Raw genomic sequence first — 20861 nt, 5'->3', positions numbered from 1 at the left:
TCAGGCCCAGGAAGGACCTCAGATCTCAAATCAAGCCCAGGGAGGGCTCCTGGTTCCACGTCCAGCCCAGAGAGAGCTAATTTTACCACATCCAGCCCGGAGAGGCCTGCGGTATCTGTGTATGGCCAAGTGAGGGCCTCATTTCCTGAGTCTAGCCCAAGGAGTGCATCTGTTTCCATGTCCGTCCCAGAGAGGGCTCCCATTCCTGAGTCCAGCCCTGAGCGGACTCGCGTCCCTGAGTTCAACAAAAAGAGAGCTTCAGTTCCCGAATTTGGCCCAGGGAGGGGTTTAAAGCCTTGAGATCCCGAAGGCACAGAAATGCTCACCTTCCCTCCTGCTTCTGCCTCCTCCACCACTGTTGTCTTGCAGCCTGCTCTGCCAGTCTCCATCATTGGCGTGGCCGGAGAATCCCTTGCCTCTGCCTCCACTCTGAGTTCCAGACTCTGCCTCAGCCTGTTGACCCAATGGCTCCACCATGGCTCCTAGCTCCCTCCTCTCTGCCGTGGCCCGGCAGTCCATTGGCTCCCTCGTCCCTCTGGCTCCCCCTTGGTCCGTGACTCCACTCCTCCAGCTGGGATTTGTCCCTCTGTGCCTCGGGCTCTGTCAGGCTCCTCCTTCCCTTCGGCTCCTCCTTAGTCCTCTGTTGCTCCGGCTCCACCACGGCCTTACGGATTGCTGCCTCCGCCTCGGTTCCCTGAGCCATCTGCTCTGCCTTGGCCCTCCAGATCCTCCCTGTTGCCCTGGCTCATCGGCTCTCCATCTGTGCCTTGGGCTCCTCCACCACCTGCTCCGCCACCATAGGTCTGCCCCATGGAGTCATCAACCCTTCCTCCACCATGACTCCTCTCTCCGTGGCATGGGTCCAAACTGGTTCCGCCTGCTCCAGTCCTCTCCTTTCTCCGTCTGGTACGCCCAGTCTCCTCCCATTTCTTCCTTGGCTGCCATCACCCTTCCGGGTGTCGGTGCTATTCCTGAGGCTCCTCCCAAGTTCCCACCCGTCCCTCACTCTGTTGTTCAAAGAAGGAAGGCATAACTTTATTGTTGCTGCCACCTCCACCGCCATGTTGAGATGATGCTGTGTGTTTCGTTTGTGAAACTAATACTACTGTTTGTCCTTCCAAAAGAGGACACGACTAGAATACACAACTGTATTTACAACACTGTTCCAGAATAGTTCAACCCAAATTCTCAGATGTTTGCAGCACATTTTATGTAACTGTTTACTGATCCTGGGAGAGTAGACTACAATGCCGGCTGTTCTGACTCACAGTCTAGAAGTACGTTTTCATATTTAATAGTGATGCACCAATCATGATTTTTCATGGCTGATTCCAGTACCGTTTTTTTTTTATGTTTGTTTGTTTTTTTGTTTTGTTTTTTTAGCAAGCAAACTAGTTGATACCGATACCGATTTCTTTTTATTTATTTTTTCAAGCAACAAACAAGAAAGAAGTTTTCTACATAAACAAGATGTTTATTTGGTATTCAACAGGCCAAACTGGCTTTGGCTATTGAAAACAATAACTGTAACCATCTGAAATTAACGGCAGTAACTGCGCAGTAAGTAGCCTACATTCAATACAAACATAGATGGTACAGACATCAGCATTTAGTTTTTGTTTTTAAATTGGGTTGAAACTACATAGAACTGGCCTTAAATGAAAACATTAACTATAACCATGTGAAATTAAAGGCAACAACTGCATAGTTCTACAATCCAAACAACACAATCAACACACATGCAAAAATTCAAACAATCTTTCTTATTCGGCATTCAGTATTTGTTTTAGTTTTTACATTTGGTGAAACTAAATAAAGTAGGCTATATAAATAAATTATTCCAAAATGTTAAATCAAATAATGTTTAGTGCGAGTAAAACAAAGATGCTACAGCAGGTAATTTTTAAAACAAATTAGGTGACTGTAATTTTAAAGGTCCCATGACATGGATTATTTTCTTTTTTTTAAATGCTTTTTAATGTTTCCTTAGGTGTACTTATATTGTTAGTATGATTTTTACATTTAAAATTTAGAAATAAAAAGCATTTTTTATATCCTGATATTAGCCGTCTGGCTTGAATGCTCTGTTTGAAGGGGTGTGTCTGCTGTGAGACTCCGAGTAAACGACAGCTGTTGTGATTGGCTGACATCTTTGCATTTGAAATGTGTATTACATGTGGACCCCTCTCAAAAATATATATATACTACAGCTGTCGAGATTAACGAATCGTGGATTTGTTGATTTATATAATTACTTTTTCGATCTTTTCCCATCACATGAAAGGCTGCAGTGATGAGCAGCATTGAATAGACAGAGTCTGTTTATCGCGTGAATGCAGGGATCTCGTCATTATTGCAACACGTTTTCTCTCACAAAATGCTTTCACCACAACTAACAGCAAACACATGAATACAGTAAGAGCTTTGTTGTGCAGCATAACAGCGTCATTCGTTGTAACGGCAGTTTATGTGTGCAGTGTGCAGATATACTCGCGATGTGTGAGAGCTCCGAAAAAAAGGGAGGGTTCTTTGATCGCTCTCTGTAGTTAAATCACAATTTAAATAACAGATTTGTTTCATGCTACTAAGAGAAACAACGTGAAGTTGATCGTTTAGTCACTGGCTTGATTCACTGATGCATAAAAAGTATTAAACGATTTAGAAAGAAAGTCTGTGTGAACTTGAATGATTAACTACACGTCAGAAATCACTGATCACAGATCAGGCATTAATGAACACTGTTACTCAACTGTTTGTGGCGGTGCTGTCGAATCCATATCATAAAAGTCTGTTTGTAACGCCTGTGCTGACATTGCGACTGAATTATATGTAAATATTTGGGCGGGCAAAGCAGAGAAAGGGGAGGTAACATTTCTCTTTACAACGTCACAAAGAGGAGATTCAAGATCAGCCCGTTTGAGCTTCCGTTTTCTCAGAGGCAGAGAAAGCAAAAACCTCGATTTGCACCGATTAAAATTTTTAGAAACTTGGGGACCACATAGATGCAAGGGGAAGTCATATTAATGTTAAAAAACCTCAGAAAGTGAAATTTTCATGTCATAGGACCTTTAAGGTAAAATACAAATAGTCATCCTATACAGAACTGACGTTTACTTCTGGCCTTTCAAAAGTGCATACAAGTTCTACTTTACAGAAAGAAGCATTTCAGCTTCATCACAGGTTAGTCTGTTTCGTTTCTCATCCAATACACGAGAAGCTGAGCTGAACCACCCTTCATTATCTACGTTTGTGCAAGGCAAGGGTACGCTTACGCAACTTCAGTGAGCGCAGGAAAGTGCCTCTTATTTGTGCGCGAGTACACCAATGGCTGACTGTTTGCTTCTTGCTGTCTGTGCCTCAGACAGGTAGCTCTGCATTTCCAGTGCTGTACAGCTGCCTGTGTTCTGCGCACAGATTTTCGAAATACTTCTACACAAATAACATGATAGCAAATTATTCCAATGGAGTCTGTGCATGCGGGCGTACTTCCGCAAAAGCAGTGTTAAAGCGCTTGTTGTTTGTAGTTTCTCCGAACACAAATGCAGACATGGTTTTATGTTTATGCGGCACGATGCAACGTGTAAAAAGATGTTATAAGTCATTATAATGTGAAATCATGTCCCCATTGGATGCAACAAATGCCTCATTTATAATGGGTTTTAATGTTTTTATCTGGTCGCTCTGGGACACGGCATCACAATATGGTAGGGGCATAACATTTCCATCACATGATTGAGGTATTCAGTCAATCACAACGCACAGCTGGCCAATCAGAGCACACCTCGCATTTCAGAACGATGAGCTTTGTGAAAATCGACACGTTTAAAAAAGGCGGGGCATGGAGAAACAATAATTTACACTAAGTGGAAAATAATGTGTTTTTCCTTAAACCGTATAAGCACATATCATTACACCAAATAACGTTCTTTTTAGCAACATCATATGACCCCTTTAATGATTGTTAGTTAAATTCAGTGCTGTGTTTGACCCTGTCGGAACATGCCTACAACCAATTTTTGTGTCATGACCCACCTTGAAGACTGCTGCTGCAAACCGTGATTAGTTTTTAGTAGGGGTGCACCGAAATTTCGCCCGCCGAAAATTTTCGGCCGAAATGGCATTACCGGTTTCGGGCCGAAATAAAAAAAACATCCGAAAACTTAAACCGAAAATGAATGTCACCCGCCCCTCTCATCCGTGAGCAAGCGCTTAGGTTTCACTCACGGTCGAGCTGTTATCACGTGTCTGCCTATCAAAGATTAAGCATGTCAAAGGGCTGTCACAATCAAAAAAAGCTTGTCACAAAAGCTGCACAATCGATCGGACCAACCAACACAATTTTCGAAAACGAAAATAGGGCATCGATTTTAACAGCCTTCTGTCGCAGCGCGTCCAGCTCGCCACTATACGCTCGCAGCGAACGCGCGTCACACAGCAGCTGCAGGTTCTGACACACACACACACACACACACACACACACACACACACACACACACACACACACAGAGCCTATTAGTGCATAATATCAATGTAGCCTTCAGTAATGTTTTTCATTGATGTTATGGCAGTCCACATTGCTGACTTGTGCGCGTCTCAAGCGCCCTCTTTACGTTCGCCCTAATGCCTGTTTAGTTGTCGGTGGATTTGCCTATATTTGGCGTTGAAAAACGGATCAACGCCAAATATAGGCAATTTACTAACGATTCAATGAACACTTTGCCTATGTCTCAAAAATCGAACAGGATATTTTTTTCACAAAAGTGACAGCCCTATACGAGAGGACACCAAAGTTGCAATATGTAGCATTTCAATAGTTCACGCTTACATATAATTAGCTGAGGTATGGAATGCGTATTTGGCGTGCTGTCCGGGGAAGGGCTCCGAGCTCGGGAATGGCCCGAACCTAGAGTACCCCCCCCTTCCCCGTCTATTTATAAAGTGAACTTGAAGTGAGGAGATGGGGTGGAGGAGGGATGCTGATAAACCGTCAATGGATAGAGGTAAGTCAGCGATATTTATACTATGGGATTGATTACTTGATTATGGTCCACCTGTGTTGATTAGGCTAAGTATCTGACGCGCTCCTCCCGAATCTTACTAATAAAATTACATTTGTTCTACAAAAATCTCCAAAATTGTGGATTTTTTTTGCACAATTTTTAAAAAACTATTTTATTTGATGGAACATAAAACTTGAAGAATAATTATTATTTATATTTATTGTTAAAAATATTTTAATTTTTGTTATGTAACTGTTAATAAAAGTTTGATTATTATATTGTGATTTTTCAATTCAGATCCATTAAATCCAAGCAATATATATATACGTTTTTAAAAGAAGCCATTTTCGGCTTCAGTTTCGGTTTTCGGCCAAGTGCATTCTAAATTTTCGGTTTCGGCGCAGAATTTTCATTTCGGTGCATCACTAGTTTTTAGCATAAAATGTGATCTGATTTTTTTGTTTTTTATGTCTCTAATGAAAGACAATGCTCTATTAGCCTGATTGTATTTGAGAGTTCCCATGAAATTTGTTTTGTCATGGTTGGGTCTCATCTCAATAGCTTATCATTTTGCCTTTTTCTGGTAATTCCCACTTATCAGTTTTATGCAATTAGTAAAGTTCAATCTAACCCTCCATTGTTTTCTATATTCATTGCTACACTGCAGTGCTAAAGAATGTCAGGGACTTTGCTTGTGTCGAATTTGTCCAGGATGAGGTATGATTCCTTATATAGCCAGCTGAGTTGATATGGAAATACTTTAGTGTGTTCAGAACAAATTCCTCTCTCCTTCTCTTACTTCAGAGAATGAGGTCACAGGTTTCTTCTCTGGATGTGTGGTATTTGCCATTGTGTTTAAATCTAAAGAGCAGGAAATCTAAATAGAATGGATCCTCAATTAATGCATTTAGTACTGCATTTAGTGATATACTACTATTTAGTATGTTTTGTAGGTTTTTCAATTTTTTGAGGGGAACTGAGTTTATAAATAAAATCACCATATCATGAATTGCAAAAAAAACTTATTGGGAAATTGGATCATTTGTTTGGAGATGTTGCTTATATATTTGTGTGTGTGTGTGTGTGTGTGTGTGTATATAATTAAAAAAATCTTAGAATTAATAAATTCTTAAACACCTTGGAAAGAAAATGAATTTGACTTAACCATTTACTATTATTATTATTATTATACAGATTTTATCAGAGCTGCTGCAAAAGCACAATATATGAAAAACTTTTGCCCACAATATGAATGTCATTTGACGCAAAAGACAAATCAGGTGGTTCCATCAACATGCAGCACAAAATAAAACAGGAAATTGTATCATAAAGACAGTCTCCAGATTATCATGACTGTGTGTAAAGGTCAGGAAGTTTCTTAAAGTATCAGATGGTTTGACCTTTTTATGACCAGGCAAAATTAGTTCATATTGTAAAATGTAGTGTGACTCGTAAAAAAGGTCATTATATTTATGTATTACCAGTTCATAGTATTTATTTAAAAAAGTGTTATAAAAAATATATTTAAAAACTTTTATTATCCTTAATCACAAAATGTTATTACTTTACTTGGTCACGTCGCATAACCTTTGTAGCATTACTACATTGAAATTTCTATTGAAAAAAAACTTTTTTTTTTTTTTTTCCTCAAAATCATATGAAACCAACAAACATACTAAGAGTTCATTTCTAAAACTTGTACATGTGTTTTAACATAGATTTTCAGACAATTTTTCACTTTCTTTATTGTGCACACTCTTATTTGTCATTGTCTCATATAATATTTGGATGGCACTTGACCTTATGAATGAATCACTTGTACCATTTTAGTTCACATGATGGGTAAACCCATCAGACCCCATGCTGGCCTTTCTCCCATTTTCTGGAGATTGCAATACTTCCTATTCAGGATTGGAGGGACTGCCAGATGTTTCCTGGTCGCCCCCACCCTGGCTATGTGCGTAAGAGCAAGAGAGAGAGAAAGACAGAGAGAGGCAAAGGAAAGAGAAAAGTCAGGTTCACTCTCCCCCTCAGGCAACACTGTCTCTAAGGCTTCACTTTTTGAAGCTTTCCCCCTGACTGGCCACACGCGTCTGGAGCTCACTAAACCTTCAGGACTAGCGTGACAATCTCAGCTACCTCAGAGTCAAGGGCTCTCAGTCTCACCTGAGTAAAGACACAGCGAGACGGGCTGTCAAACTCTCAGTGACTTTGAGAGCTCGCTGCTCGCGTGTGTTGCAGTCTCATGGCTTGGGACTGTGGCCTGAGGTATGTGTTTTCTGTGTCCCCTGCACTGCAGCAGGGCCCTGGAGCTGCTACACGCGATAGAGAGGATATCAGTCGATTGGAGATGGTCCAGAGACTGGCCAAGGACGGATGCCGCCTTCTACACAGCCCGCTCAGAGCTGCCGAAAGGCCTGCTGAGGTGAGGTGCAAAATAACAGTCGATCTACATACACAGTGTTGTTATTGGTTGTTTCTTCAAATTTCAAAATTTATTTTTCTGAACCAACAAATGTAATTCCTGACACAGTATGTTTCCAATTTGGGATGTGAAATATTAGAATAAAACACCTGGCTGATTTGTTTAGCCAAGTCTAATTTCATAGATAGCATTTTATATATCCACAAGTTTTGTTTATTTTGCTCTTTCTATATATTTTGTTTTTTTTAAAACGAAAATGATAAGGTCTGTGGTGAAAATCTAGGTCTGCGACAAGGGGAAAAATTTGCATTCAAAAAGTAGCAAAAATAAAATAAATGAAATACAATGAAAAAAAATTTACCAAATAAAATTAGGAAGATCTTGGATTATTTTGGTAAAAGCTTTCTAAAATGTTAATAAAATAAACATAAAAATGAATAGACATAAAATGCTATATTTATAAATAATAAAGTTATGTATGTTCGATATCATGCATGCTGGTTTTGTCTTTTGTGCAGCATTTGACTGAGGATTTGCTGTGTGTGTATTTGTTTAGAACAATTAGTATTATAATAACCCTATTGTTGTGGTTTATAAAGCAACACCCTTACATGTTAATATTATCTTCATTTCAATGAAACGTCATTGTTTGAAGTCCCCTTTTTCAGGGAATCTGTAATCAGATCCGAAGCTATAGTGCAGGAGAAACTTTCTAAAACCAAAAAGGGCACCAATCTCATGCTATTCTCTGATTGGTTGATCCTACAATAGCCCGGGTTCGCCTCTTCCTGATAGTGGGCCGCCACTCACAATGACAGGAAGAGTAGACGTGAGCGCCATAAGGTTGCCACAGCCAGTCATTCCTCTTGCACTGGGTGGCATATTTCTTTGACCTTTCTGAAAACAAAAGTAGAATTGTCTTTAATTTGAATCATAACCATCATAAAGAACTTTAATTTAAGACAAGCCACTTCTTGTCGTCATGTATTGTCATATTCAAAATCCTTTGATCCAAATACTTTTTGAGTTTCAGAAAATGTCACAGTATTTAAGGCTGGGCCTTATGAGTTTTCAGCCATCAGGATTGGCTGGGTTCACTCTGTGTTATCAAAAATATTAGATTGGTGTGACAAGAAGATACAAATAAAGATAAAAAATTATATGTAGTGATAACTTAACATCGTTATTTGTAATGGTATTTGTATTTTTTTGTTTTTCTTTAAAAAGAGCTTATTTAAAACCATTACTTGCTAATGATTTATACCAAATAACTAAATAAATATGTTAATGCTTTGTTTTTGAATATTGTTTACTTAAAAAATCACCCTGCATTAAAAAATTAAGTGGTTAAAACAATATTTCCTTCATGTTTTCTAGTAAAAAGTACCTAAACTTCCTTAAAACAAGAAGAAAAATGCTTTCTGCATTTTAAGAGATTTTAAGATTTGTTTTAAGTGCATCTTAGTAAAGAGATTTCTGCATAGTTTAATATTCATGTGATTAAAGATGGTCCGACCCATGAATGAAATGATGCATATCTATTCAAGCCACTTCTAAAATGAAATCCCATATGATCCATCTTTTCGTTTGTTAGTTTGTTTTATTCTGATTCATGGACAAATTCTTTATATGTTTGTAAGCTGAACAGTTCATTCTAATAGTTGTTTTCAGATAAATAAAAAAAATCAGCATCAGGCTAATGAAACTGAACTGTGTTGGTGTAAAAAAAAATATATATTTTACGTATGCCGTCCAGTCGCTTTCGACTTGTCATGAACATGCCTCAACACAGCAGATAGCTGTGAGACAAAGACGGGATGCGAGTAAAGATGTTGAACAGAGAGAAGAGGTCTGCTGTTTGATAAAGAAACCATTTTACAAGTGCATACCACACATTTTGCTTGTGCTTTGCTTTCACTCATGGCCTCAGTGATGTAATCTTCGGTGTTTAATAGTATGTGGAGCTTATTTGCAATGGCAAGGACATGGATAAAGTAAACTAAAGGCTTTAAGTAGAATACACGCTTTCAGTGTTCTGGTCTGTAAGTCAGTTTATGTGTCGGTTTTATTGGGAACCAAATGCATGAATTTAATTTAATGTTTTTTTTTTTCAGCAAGATACTGTGGGTCTGATTCCTAGGCACACACATAATGTATTTTTAATGAAGAATAATGCTTGTTATTGTTTTTTCGTTGTATGCTTTAATCTGTTTGTAGTGGGTTTGGTTATAGATCTGTATCCTATATCTATGTAGCCCTTAGGAGCTATAAATGAGATATATGAAAAAGTATGTCTTTTTTGTTTATTCCAGTAGGAATTATGGATGCCATCGCCAAAGCTATGTCAACAGACCAGGACATGATTTAAAATATCACATTGTCTTTTTGTCACTTACGTAAACACAGCACTGTTCCAGAGGCTTCTGCTCCTTGTTTCTGTGACTGAAGCATTTGCAATTTACATAACTGCACTCATGCAAGTTTCCATAATTCTTTGCAGTGTTTTTCATTTCTTTTCTTTTTTTTCATTTTGAAAGAGTGTGGCGACCTAGATTTTTCAAAACGTAATAAAAGAAATTTAAGAAATGGATAGATAGAGGTAGAGACATTTTAAGCTGAACCTTTTTCCTCTAGACAAGTTTGTCTGTGTAATATTTTAAATGGCTAATATATTATATAAAAATGTATTACAGTGTGCAAAAAAGGAGCAGATAGATAGATAGATAGATAGCTATGGCCACAGAATCAATAATTGATTGTATAGAAAGACCTCCTTTTGGCACAAGCATCCACAGACCATTGAGAATATGAAGGTATCTGATCTCTTTTGTTGCTTGATGTTACAAAGCAAAAGTCTGAAGTGACAGTATAAAACAAATGCCCCGTCGGAGTAATGTCACACACATGTTGTCTTGTGACAGTCTTTGAGCACAGTGGCTTTAATAAATGCATTATAATCATCTAACCCTCTCATATGCAGTATATCTGTATGAGGTGACTGGTTTTGTTGCTTTTGACTGAAGCTTGAAATAAGAGCGGCCCCTGTATAATCACAGAACTGGTCATCAAGAGCCAATCATGATGCATGCAGTCACTTCAGAAGGGAACGGGGGAAGCAGGAGACCTTTTAGTGTGATTGTAGTGTTTCTCTCAAGTCGAAAAGAACTTTCCTTGTGGAATATGACACTTGCAGTCTATAGTCGGGGAGTCGTGGCCTAATGGTTAGAGAGTCGGACTCCCAATCGAAAGGTTGTGAGTTCGAGTCCCGGGCCGGCAGGAATTGTGGGTGGGGGGAGTGCATGTACAGTTCTCTCTCCACCTTCAATACCACGACTTAGGTGCCCTTGAGCAAGGCATCGAACCCCCAACTGCTCCCCGGGCAGCATAAATGGCTGCCCACTGCTCCGGGTGTGTGTGCTCACAGTGTGTGTGTGTGTTCACTGCTCTGTGTGTGTGCATTTCGGATGGGTTAAATGCAGAGCACAAATTCTGAGTATGGGTCACCATACTTGGCTGAATGTCACTTCACTAGTCCAGTGAGATTTTGCTGTTTGATGGTTCCTGTACCCACCACTTTCCTTTTTAACCATCAACTGGATTTTAAATTCAACTTCCAGAAATTGTTTGCATGTTTGTTGTTGGTGAAGTTTACTGTCCTTATATAATGTTTGCCAATGACAAAAAAGAGTGCCAATGGTAAAGAGATAATCTAGTTTGAAGTCGTACACTTTCTTGTGTACTATGTAGTATTTGTAGTTATGTTGGTTTCTTTTATACTATTCTCAAGAAAAGTTTGATGTCATTTGGTGTAACCATAGAGTAATAAATAACAATTATTCTTTAAAGGGTGTAATTTTAGTTTACACCAAAATGAAAATTATCCCATGTTTTACTCAAGGCATCCTAGGTGTAAATGACTTTCTTCTTTCAGACGAATCCAATTGGAGTTATATTTAAAATTCCCCTTGCTCTTCCAAGCTTTACAGTGGCACTGGGCGGGTGTTTCTTGGTTTCAACAGTCCAAAAGAAATCAAATAAAGTGCATCCATCCATAATAAAATGTCCCTCACACGGCTCTGTGGGGTAAATAAAGGCCTCCTGTAGCGAATCTATGCATTTTTATGAGAAAAATATCCATATTTAAATGTTATAAACCCTTTTCTCTGATTTCCACTAACTGTTATACGTGTAAGCCGTTCCGGGAGGATGATGTAGGATACATGTGCAGCGCATGACTGTGAGATATGCTAGTCTTGCAAGTTTGTTTACAGAGGTAAATGAAGCAAAGAAAAAACAGTCTCCACTTGGCTTATATCGAAATCCTCTGACATTTTTCTTTACAAATCCTCATTTTGAACTTGTAATTCGTGAAGGGCGTTTTGTTTTGCTGTCTCTATTCCGCACTTTCGCATTTGTCACTAATCTTCGCTGCATGTGGTATGCCTACGGGGAAGTCGTGGCCTGGTGGTTAGAGAATCGGACTCCCAATCGAAGGGTTGTGGGTTCGAGTCCCGGGCCGGCAGGAATTGTGGGTGGGGTGAGTGCATGTACAGTTCTCTCACCACCCTCAATACCACGACTGAGGTGCCCTTGAGCAAGGCACCGAACCCCCAACTGCTCCCCGGGTGCCGCAGCATAAAAAAAAATGGCTGCCCACTGCTCCGGGTGTGTGTTCACAGTGTGTGTGTGTGTGCACTGCGGATGGGTTAAATGCAGAGCACAAATTCTGAGTATGGGTCACCATACTTGGCTGAATGTCACTTCACTTCACTTCACTTATGCGCTGGAAAGGCTTCTGTCTACAACAGTTAGCGGAAGTGAAAGAAAAGTGTTTATAACGTTTTAAATATGTATATCTTTCTTACAAAAACACACCCATTCACTACAGGAGGCATTTATTTTCCTCCCGGAGCCATGTGAGTCACGTTTTATTATGGATGGATGCGCTTTATTCGACTACTTTTGGACTGGTGAAAAAAAAAAAAAAATTATAAAGCTTGGAAGAGCAAGGACAATGTTTTATATAACTGGGTGAACTAGCCCTTTAAACTTTGAATACATGTGAGTGTACACATCTTAACAGAATAGCTCACCCAAAAAAGATTTTTGAGATTTTTTACTTTTTAAGAAATGACATCATACAGGTTTGGAACGACATGAGGGTGAGTAAATGATGACAAAAGTTACATTTTTGGGTGAACTACTCCTTTAATTTTGACATTTATTAGAATGACTTTCAAAATAATATCATTTACTTTTTTGAATTTGACATTTTACGACCTAAACTAACCTTGACTTGTCATAAAAAGGTAAAATTATTTTACATTTTAAGACACTTATTGAGCTTGACACACAGTATTGAGTGTCTGAAGGGGTCTTCTCATTTCCTTTTTAACATTCTTTTATTTATTTATTTTATTTATTTATTTTGGTCATACCATATGACTTTGATTTGGAGAAAGGTTTTTTAAAATGATATAATTTTCATCAGGACAGTTGTTTATGAAATGTAAAATGAATTTGATTTTTGCTAAGCAAAATTGGTATCACAAGACTAAAATGTGCCTTTACATTTACTATCCCTCTGCAATTTTCCACTGGTGAAATACAGTAACTTCAATAGGAATCTATGTAATTTTGAATTTTTGCATGAGGATGAAAGACCTTTCCACACAGATTTTGCAACTGATTCAGTTGATCAGTGAATTTGCCTGCCGCATTGACCAACAGAAAGCTGCTTGGTTTGAAAGTGACTTCTGTGTGACCTGTGCTTCTTACATCTACATTATTAAAAAAGTGTGACTGCACCTTTATGATGAAAACTCCTACTTTTTCATTTTCATTTGGTTTTATCTTATGTTGCCTCTGACATCAAATACGCTGCCACTGGTGCCCATTAAAAAAAATGCATGCAAATGGATACTCAGTGGGTAGAAAGAAAAGACGCAAATAGTTTCTTGCATCAAACAGGTGTAGCTCATTCAAGTTTGCCTCCAGCCCGCACTGATGCTATTAAAGCTGAAGAAGGTGGCATTTTAACAGCCCTGAAGTTTCACTTCACTTCCAGGTAAAGCCTTAGCACATCTTAATGCCACTGAATACCACATTTCAATCCTACGTAATGTTCCTCTGCCACTACTTAAACGTTCAAATTTCCTCCCCTGGAGTCTAGATATATGGGTAGGACTTGTTTATGATACGCTGCCATTAATGAAGCTTTTTGCCAGGCCAAAGCCAAGCAGAAACTTCTGCCTGGGGAGATGAGCCTGAGATTGTGGCTTTTTAAATGTAGTTAGTGCTGATCATCATAAGTGTGTGTGGGGGTTGCAGTGTGCACATACACGTGTGTGTGTGTGTGTGTGTGTGCATGCAAGATTACTGAAGGCCTCTCAATGCTTTAGTGCAATTGGCAATTAGAGCAGAAAAGTGCTGGTCTTTCCAGCCTGTCTGTCTGCCTAATTACGGCCGCACACGTGCCACATTGACTGATGTTCTGTTTGCTGTGGTCTGGGGACAGAGAGCATCAGCTCATTAAAACACACACACAAACCCTGAATGAACTATTCATTAATTACTGCTAACCTGAAATGCGCTTCTTTTAGTGTATCGTTGTAATGAGGATGTTTTTGTAGAGCAATGGCGAGATCCCGGTCCGTATGTTGTTGGCTGAAGCATTATGGAAGGCGTGAGAGGTTCACACCCATGTTTACACACACCAGTGAGTCACGCCAGCAGTTCACATGCTGGCTAAACTATAGCAAACAGACCATTTATTGGAGTTCAGAGTGGTTTTTAAGTATTAATATATAATCAAAGGTTCTTCTGGCTTTCCATTGCAGAGAGTTTATGAGGGTCTTTCGTATGGTTTAGTCTGCACTAGTAAATCAATGTTTGACCACCTAAATTAGCATTTTGTATACATAATTCTGTACAGCAATCGTTATGTCTGATGTAGTGGATTGTGTTTGTACATGTCTGTTGATTTTTGAGAGTATATGAATATTGAGTGTGTTCAGAGAGCTGTGTAAGATGAATAACACACAGGGCAAAGTGACAGGGCTTTTACAGGATAGTAACACTAAATGTTGGTTCCCAGAAATTCCCTTCATACACACACGCATTCTGTATACACACATGCACCTACAATATATATGCATTGTCCACTAAAAGTAGGCTATTTGACACTAAAGCCCCAGTTAAAAACGTGCATATCCAATTTGTCATGGGCCCAAATGTATTTTTTGCAACCCTGCTAATGTTAACTAGCTATCTATAAATATTTCATAAAAAGGCCAAGAAACAGAATATTCTATTTTCATAAAAAAAACCTATATATATACAGTACAGACCAAAAGTTTGGACACACCTTCTCATTCAAAGAGTTTTCTTTATTTTCATGACTATGAAAATTGTAGATTCACACTGAAGGCATCAAAACTATGAATTAACACGTGTGGAATTATACATGGAATTATATACATAACAAAAAAGTGTGAAACAACTGAAAATATGTCATATTCTAGGTTCTTCAAAGTAGCCACCTTTTGCTTTGATTACTGCTTTGCACACTCTTGGCATTCTCTTGATGAGCTTCAAGAGGTAGTCACCTGAAATGGTCTTCCAACAGTCTTGAAGGAGTTCCCCGAGAGATGCTTAGCACTTGTTGGCCCTTTTGCCTTCTGTCTGCGGTCCAGCTCACCCCTAAACCATCTCGATTGGGTTCAGGTCCGGTGACTGTGGAGGCCAGGTCATCTGGCGCAGCACCCCATCACTCTCCTTCTTGGTCAAATAGCCCTTGATGCCTTCAGTGTGACTCTACAATTTTATAGTCATGAAAATAAAGAAAACTCTTTGAATGAGAAGGTGTGTCCAAACTTTTGGTCTGTACTGTATATATATATATATATATATATATATATATATATATATATATATATATATATATATAGTCATTGTGACAATTATAGAATTATTGTTTATTTATTTATATTTTGCATATAATTGAAAATTATTGCCTGTCATTATGAAGCTCACATCATCAAATGATGTGCTAGTATTTTGCCTTGGTGATTCAGAGTTGTGGATATATACTTTTAAATCTCTTTCATAATACATGATTAGTTTATATTGAATCATGTATCATGTTGCAGGTCGTTATGAAATCACCTATAAGTTATTGCAAAGGTCTGTGGCATCTGCAAACAAATGTTGCTGTGAAAAGTCATAATCTTAGTTTTAACAGTATTTTTATTGCTTTATATTTAAAGGGGTCATGAACTGCCTTTTTTATTTTGTACTGTTCTCTGAGGTACCCTTATAATGTTGTCAAGATTTTTACATCAGAAAACATCAAAATTAAAAGTAATAATTGCCCCTCTATATTTACACTACATTTGCTAATCAGTGGGCGGAGCCAAACTGGCAGTGATGTAGAAGCAATCATTGATCATCTTCTGCGGAGGTGGTGCTTATCTCCACTATTACATTGAGTAAAACAATCCAAAAGCTGTCGTTTTGGCAGACTGCCTTCAGTGTTACCAGTTTTTAGGCGCTTTTAGTTCTAAAACGTAAATGTTTTTATAGTACAATGACCTTTTATAAGTGAAAAGGTCAAGAGAATTTTGGTTTCTCAGATCATGACCCCTTAAATACTTAAAATAATATATTTTTTTGTGAAGTGTGAAAAGTCGCTTTGGATAAAAGCATCTTCTAAATGACTAAATGTAAATGCGTTTCTTTTTTCTGCTGAACATGAAAGAACACATTTTAAAGGATGTTACTAAGCAAACAGTGCCAGTTCCTACTGACTTTCACCCTATTTTTGTCAATACAATGGAAGTCAATGAGAACCAAAACTGTTTAATTACCAACATTCTGCAAAATATCATCTTCTGTGCTCCACAGAAGAAAGAAATTAGATTTGAAGCAATATGAAGGCGAGTAAATAATGACATAATGTGTGGACTATCCCTGTTCAAATATGTTTTCATTATACATATACAGTCAACAAACCAGCTCACCACTCACAACATTTCAGCATAGTCTGATTGCAATTCATGATTATGCAATATCAAATAACCAAATTAGTGTTAATTAATTCACTTTTTCCATTGAGCAAATCATTCAAATATAATTGCAGCCTTGCGCTTACAGTAGCATTGTGTTGGGTCACGATAAAACGAACCCATTGAAAGCCTCCGTTTGATGTAGGCTGTTTAATTTAAAACTGTATTGTGATGGAAATCAGGGGAGGGAGACAGACATGGACGGGAAGACAGGGAATCTCCTTGGTGATAATGTAACCCCTCCCTCCCTCCCACAGCCCTCCAGTGACGTAGCAGTCCGTGTGTGTGAGAGAGAGAGGAGCCACGAGGTGCTGCTGCCTCAGAGGACGACGTCACCGAGAGCTCCCCCCTCCTGCTCTTCCTCCTCCTCCTCCTCCTGGACTGGGAGGTAAGCAGTCACACGCCCGCTCTCACATGCGAGCGGTGCTTGAGAGCACACACACCCTTTCTCTCTCTCTCTTCATTTCTCACTCTTGTCAGTCCGTCTTGCATGTAATCTGTCCAGCCCTGCCTCTTTGTCACTTTATTTTTATCTCTCATCTCCCCTAAGTCATTTTCTCTGGCATTCAATTACACACGCACATACTCGCCTGAGGATGTGCTGCATTGCTGTGCGCTCTTTCCTATGGATCCGTTTGGCTTAAACTAGAAGCTCCAGAGTGCAAAGAGGGGGACGTCAGGCTGTTGCACGAAGTCTCCTCGATTCCTCCAGGTCAATGTGGTAAGTCGGCGCTGATGCTGACATGGGCAGCAGGCGTACATTGGCCCCCGACCCGCACCTGGACGGCAGGATAATGCCGGCCGCTTTGGTGGAACAGGAGGAAGATGACGATGAGGACGAGTCCTCTGATACCAGCAGCGCCGACCGAGCTACCGTGCCCACGTTCGACGTGCCGTATTTCCGCTACATTGATGACGAGGGCACTGAGGAAGAGGGCGAGGAGGAAGGCTGGTGCAGCAGTCGCTCCCTGTCCTCCATCGAAGAGGAAGACTCCAGTGACTCTTCTGTTTCCCACAGGTACACTGCAGTGCCCGCCGCCCCCGAAAAGGTTCTGGAGCATCTGCTGGGCCACCTGAGGCTGGATGAGGAGCAGAAGAGCCCAACGAGCAGAGAGACAGGTAAGCCGTGACCTTTCACCTCAGGGGTGACACGCATATAGAGTCAGGTGTTATCTGCAGACTTTCTGCACTGGTTTTAAAGCAAAATTTGACAGGTGTTTATGCATTCTACAGACACAGGTTCTGTATTGGCCTGATTTTGTTAATTCGTGACTTCGTATGAGTGTCAGAAGTGTTTTTAGTTCTTCATAGAAATCTGAAACATTGTTATTATTGTTAACCAAATCTAAAACTACTCAAATTTTGTTTGCGTAAATATATATATATATATATATGCATCAGCAATGAAACCATACAATGAAAGTAGGTTTCAACAGAGTCTAATTGGTTTTTGGCTTTAAGTTTAATTAAATGGACAAAACAGTTTGAAATCTTTTCAAAATATCATATTTTGTGTTTTGCTGAAGAAAGAAAATCATACAGGGTTGGTATGTCATGAAAGTAGATGATGACAGAATTTACAATATTTTTTTTGGGTGAACTGTCCTTTTAATTACTCTTATTTTATTTAAGAATATTACTGTAGATCTAAATCTAGTACCTGGACTATTCAAGACCAGCTGGAATCCTACAAAAAATGAAGAAAGTGCAATTTTTCCCCCCAATCAGCGATGCACTTTAAATGTTGTCGCGTGTGCTTCAAACAGCAGTATATTTTCTGGATCTACTTTTAGCTGACTGCCCCACTATATTCTATCCTGCTGGTACTGAGTTATTATCTCCTGCTGGCTTCAGTGCCCTGCCGTCATGGATGGCATGCTGCACTCCATGTTTAGCTGCCAACAATTAAACAAGGTGTTTGAAAAGGGAGAAAGTAGGACTTCCACCTACTGAGATGTGAATTATATCATATAAATACTGTAAATTCTTGAACGATTATAGCGTAATCATATCTGGGTCATACTGTGTGATGTAAAACTATAGTACCATTGCATGTAATATTCTGCCTGCCAGGCTCAGATTATTTTTCATTTTCCAGCAGGAATGGTTGTTGTAAAAGTATTGATTTGGGTTCTCCATAGGTAACAGAACATCTCTGTAGCCCCAAAGCCATTAGGTCTGGGTCAAATATGGAGTGAAACTGTGGGATTTGTTAATCTTATAAAGCATGCTTCACAGTAATGTTTTGAAGCCGAACAAAGAAACATTCATTTTTTCAAGATTATTTAAAAGTAGTTTGAATGCACTCTGCTTTGGTATTCTAAATTGCTGATGTTGTGTGTGTTAGATATCAAGCTATTATGTCTCTCAGACTGGATTAAAGGAATGAGTAAGTGTTCTTCCCCTCAAAAAAAGCCTCACTCTGCGGAGACTAGTCCCCCTCCGTCTGCATGGCCAGCCAGTCCAGCAGAGTGAGTTCTAACCTCATTAAAGACATTGATAGCTAATCGCTATAGTTCAGATCACTTCTCTGTTGTGTGCAGTCTGGCTGTTTAAATCCTGCACTGCTGCTGCAGTTCTTCTGTTTGCTTTTAATGCAATTCCAGACCTTTCCTGCACTGCTGAACACAGGAGAAGATGTTGTTTGTACAGTAGAACCAGACCACTTATCCTCATATAAATGAACAAAACGACTGTCGTGGAGTGTGAATAGATATTTCATCCAAAAATATAATTTGTTGTTTAAATTTTCATTTATTCACACTCATGTTGTTTCAAACATGTATGACTGATTTTCTTTTGTGGAGCACGTGTTAAGGTGAATAAATGGTGTTAAGGTGTTTTTTTTCATACAATACACGTAAATGGGGTTTCAAGCTCCAAAGAGGACAAAAAGCAATATATGAAAAATACTTTTTTATCTTTTTTAAGACCCCTGTCACTTTCACTGCATGTAAATGAGCAGCTTGGACATTCTGCTAAACTTCTCCTTTTGCGTTCTACACAAGAAAGCAAGCCCATACATCTCCCGAAAGATATAAATTAATTTTGTAGTTGAACTATTGCTCTAAAAGCTTTGTGCTGATGTACAGTAGTACACCTCTTATCGTCACCATTCTATTATAAAAAATAAAAAAAAGATTTGTAGGTGTTGTCAGAATTAACAATGACATACTGCTTGTAAAAAAGGCTGCCATGATCTATGAACTGTCAGATGAAGTGGATTCACTCCTAACTGCCTGGTAAGCTTTATTCTTCTGGGAGGGTTTTGTCCACCCTTTAAAGCTATTATGGTTTAAATGGTGTGACAGATAATAAATTATTTTTCTTTTTTTTTTATGCAATTTTTTAAATGCACCATCATTGCATTGGCTCAGAATGCCTTGTGATCCATGCATAGATTTTCTAAGGCTTTTAGTGTGTCTGTGTGTGTCCATATTTCTTTGTTTTATGTGTTCTTGTGAACAGAGAGAGACAAAGAAAGAATCAGACAGACAGAAGGAGAGACGGAGATTCCCAGAGGACAGGTCTCAGGGGAGAAGAAGCTTGCCGGTGTGTTATATGGGATTGTCATGCTTGCACTCCCCTCACATTTGTAGGGAGTTTGATAGGGCTCAGTATTGATTTCATACCGCTTCTGATGTATCCATCAGCTGATCCCATATGAATTCTGTGTATGCATTCTGCAGGACAGGCAGCTTCTGAATACAAAGGGATTTAAATGTTTGTTGTTTAAGGTATGACGCCGAAGGGAAGCGTCCAGTAAAAATATCGATTCGTTTATGGAGAGCAGAGGTTGTTTTATTGTTTTTTTTTCCAAATGAAAGGTATCCAGCCAGCTGTATCTCCCTACAGAGCTGGAGCTGTTGGCATGTTTCAATGCTAGTAAATACAGAAAACAAGACGATTTGAAATGAAAGAAAGAAAGAGAGTGGTAGTGGTTTGGTACTTTTATGTGGTTCAATGCCTTTGTTTGTAAAAAAAAAAAAAATATTTTATGGTTACAATATTACTACAGGGTTTAATTGGGAATAGTGATTTGTTTTTTGTCATCTGTTTTCTGCTTTCAGTCTGCTTGTTGTTTGCATGAGGGTTGAAGGATTCCAGGAGAATGCTGCCCGATAGCAAAGAAACAGAAAGAAATCAGATCAATTTCATTGCTAATTCGTCTTTTATTATTTCGGTGATAATGTTTATTGATCCTCAAGCAAAGAGGATAGATCGGTTTATTGTATTTTTGGATTCTAGCATGTGTTTGATGAATGAAATGTTTCCTTTGTGTCCAATATGGACCGTTTTCTCCAATAATTTTCAGTTCCAAAAGTCTATTTACTGAACAATGATCTGATGTATCACAATGGTAAAAGTTCC

The 20861-nt window shown here is 39.0% G+C and overlaps 1 protein-coding gene across 2 annotated transcripts in view; it reads left to right on the top strand.

Annotated features, from left to right (window-relative positions):
• The window catches only part of LOC132158188 (rap guanine nucleotide exchange factor 5-like), a 58400-nt gene that overhangs the window by 19489 nt on the left and 18050 nt on the right, over positions 1-20861 (top strand). Inside the window, exons 9-11 of one of the 2 annotated variants that reach the window (XM_059567510.1) lie at positions 7300-7425; positions 16748-16878; positions 17509-17609. In XM_059567510.1, the coding sequence (XP_059423493.1) occupies positions 7300-7425; positions 16748-16878; positions 17509-17609 (358 nt within the window). The remainder of the gene's footprint in view (positions 1-7299; positions 7426-16747; positions 16879-17508; positions 17610-20861) is intronic. The other variant, XM_059567511.1, reaches the window with a different exon arrangement.

Source organism: Carassius carassius, chromosome 15, assembly GCF_963082965.1.
Source record: "Carassius carassius chromosome 15, fCarCar2.1, whole genome shotgun sequence".
Classification (NCBI taxonomy): domain Eukaryota; kingdom Metazoa; phylum Chordata; class Actinopteri; order Cypriniformes; family Cyprinidae; genus Carassius; species Carassius carassius.
This window is presented reverse-complemented; position numbering and strand designations above follow the sequence as displayed.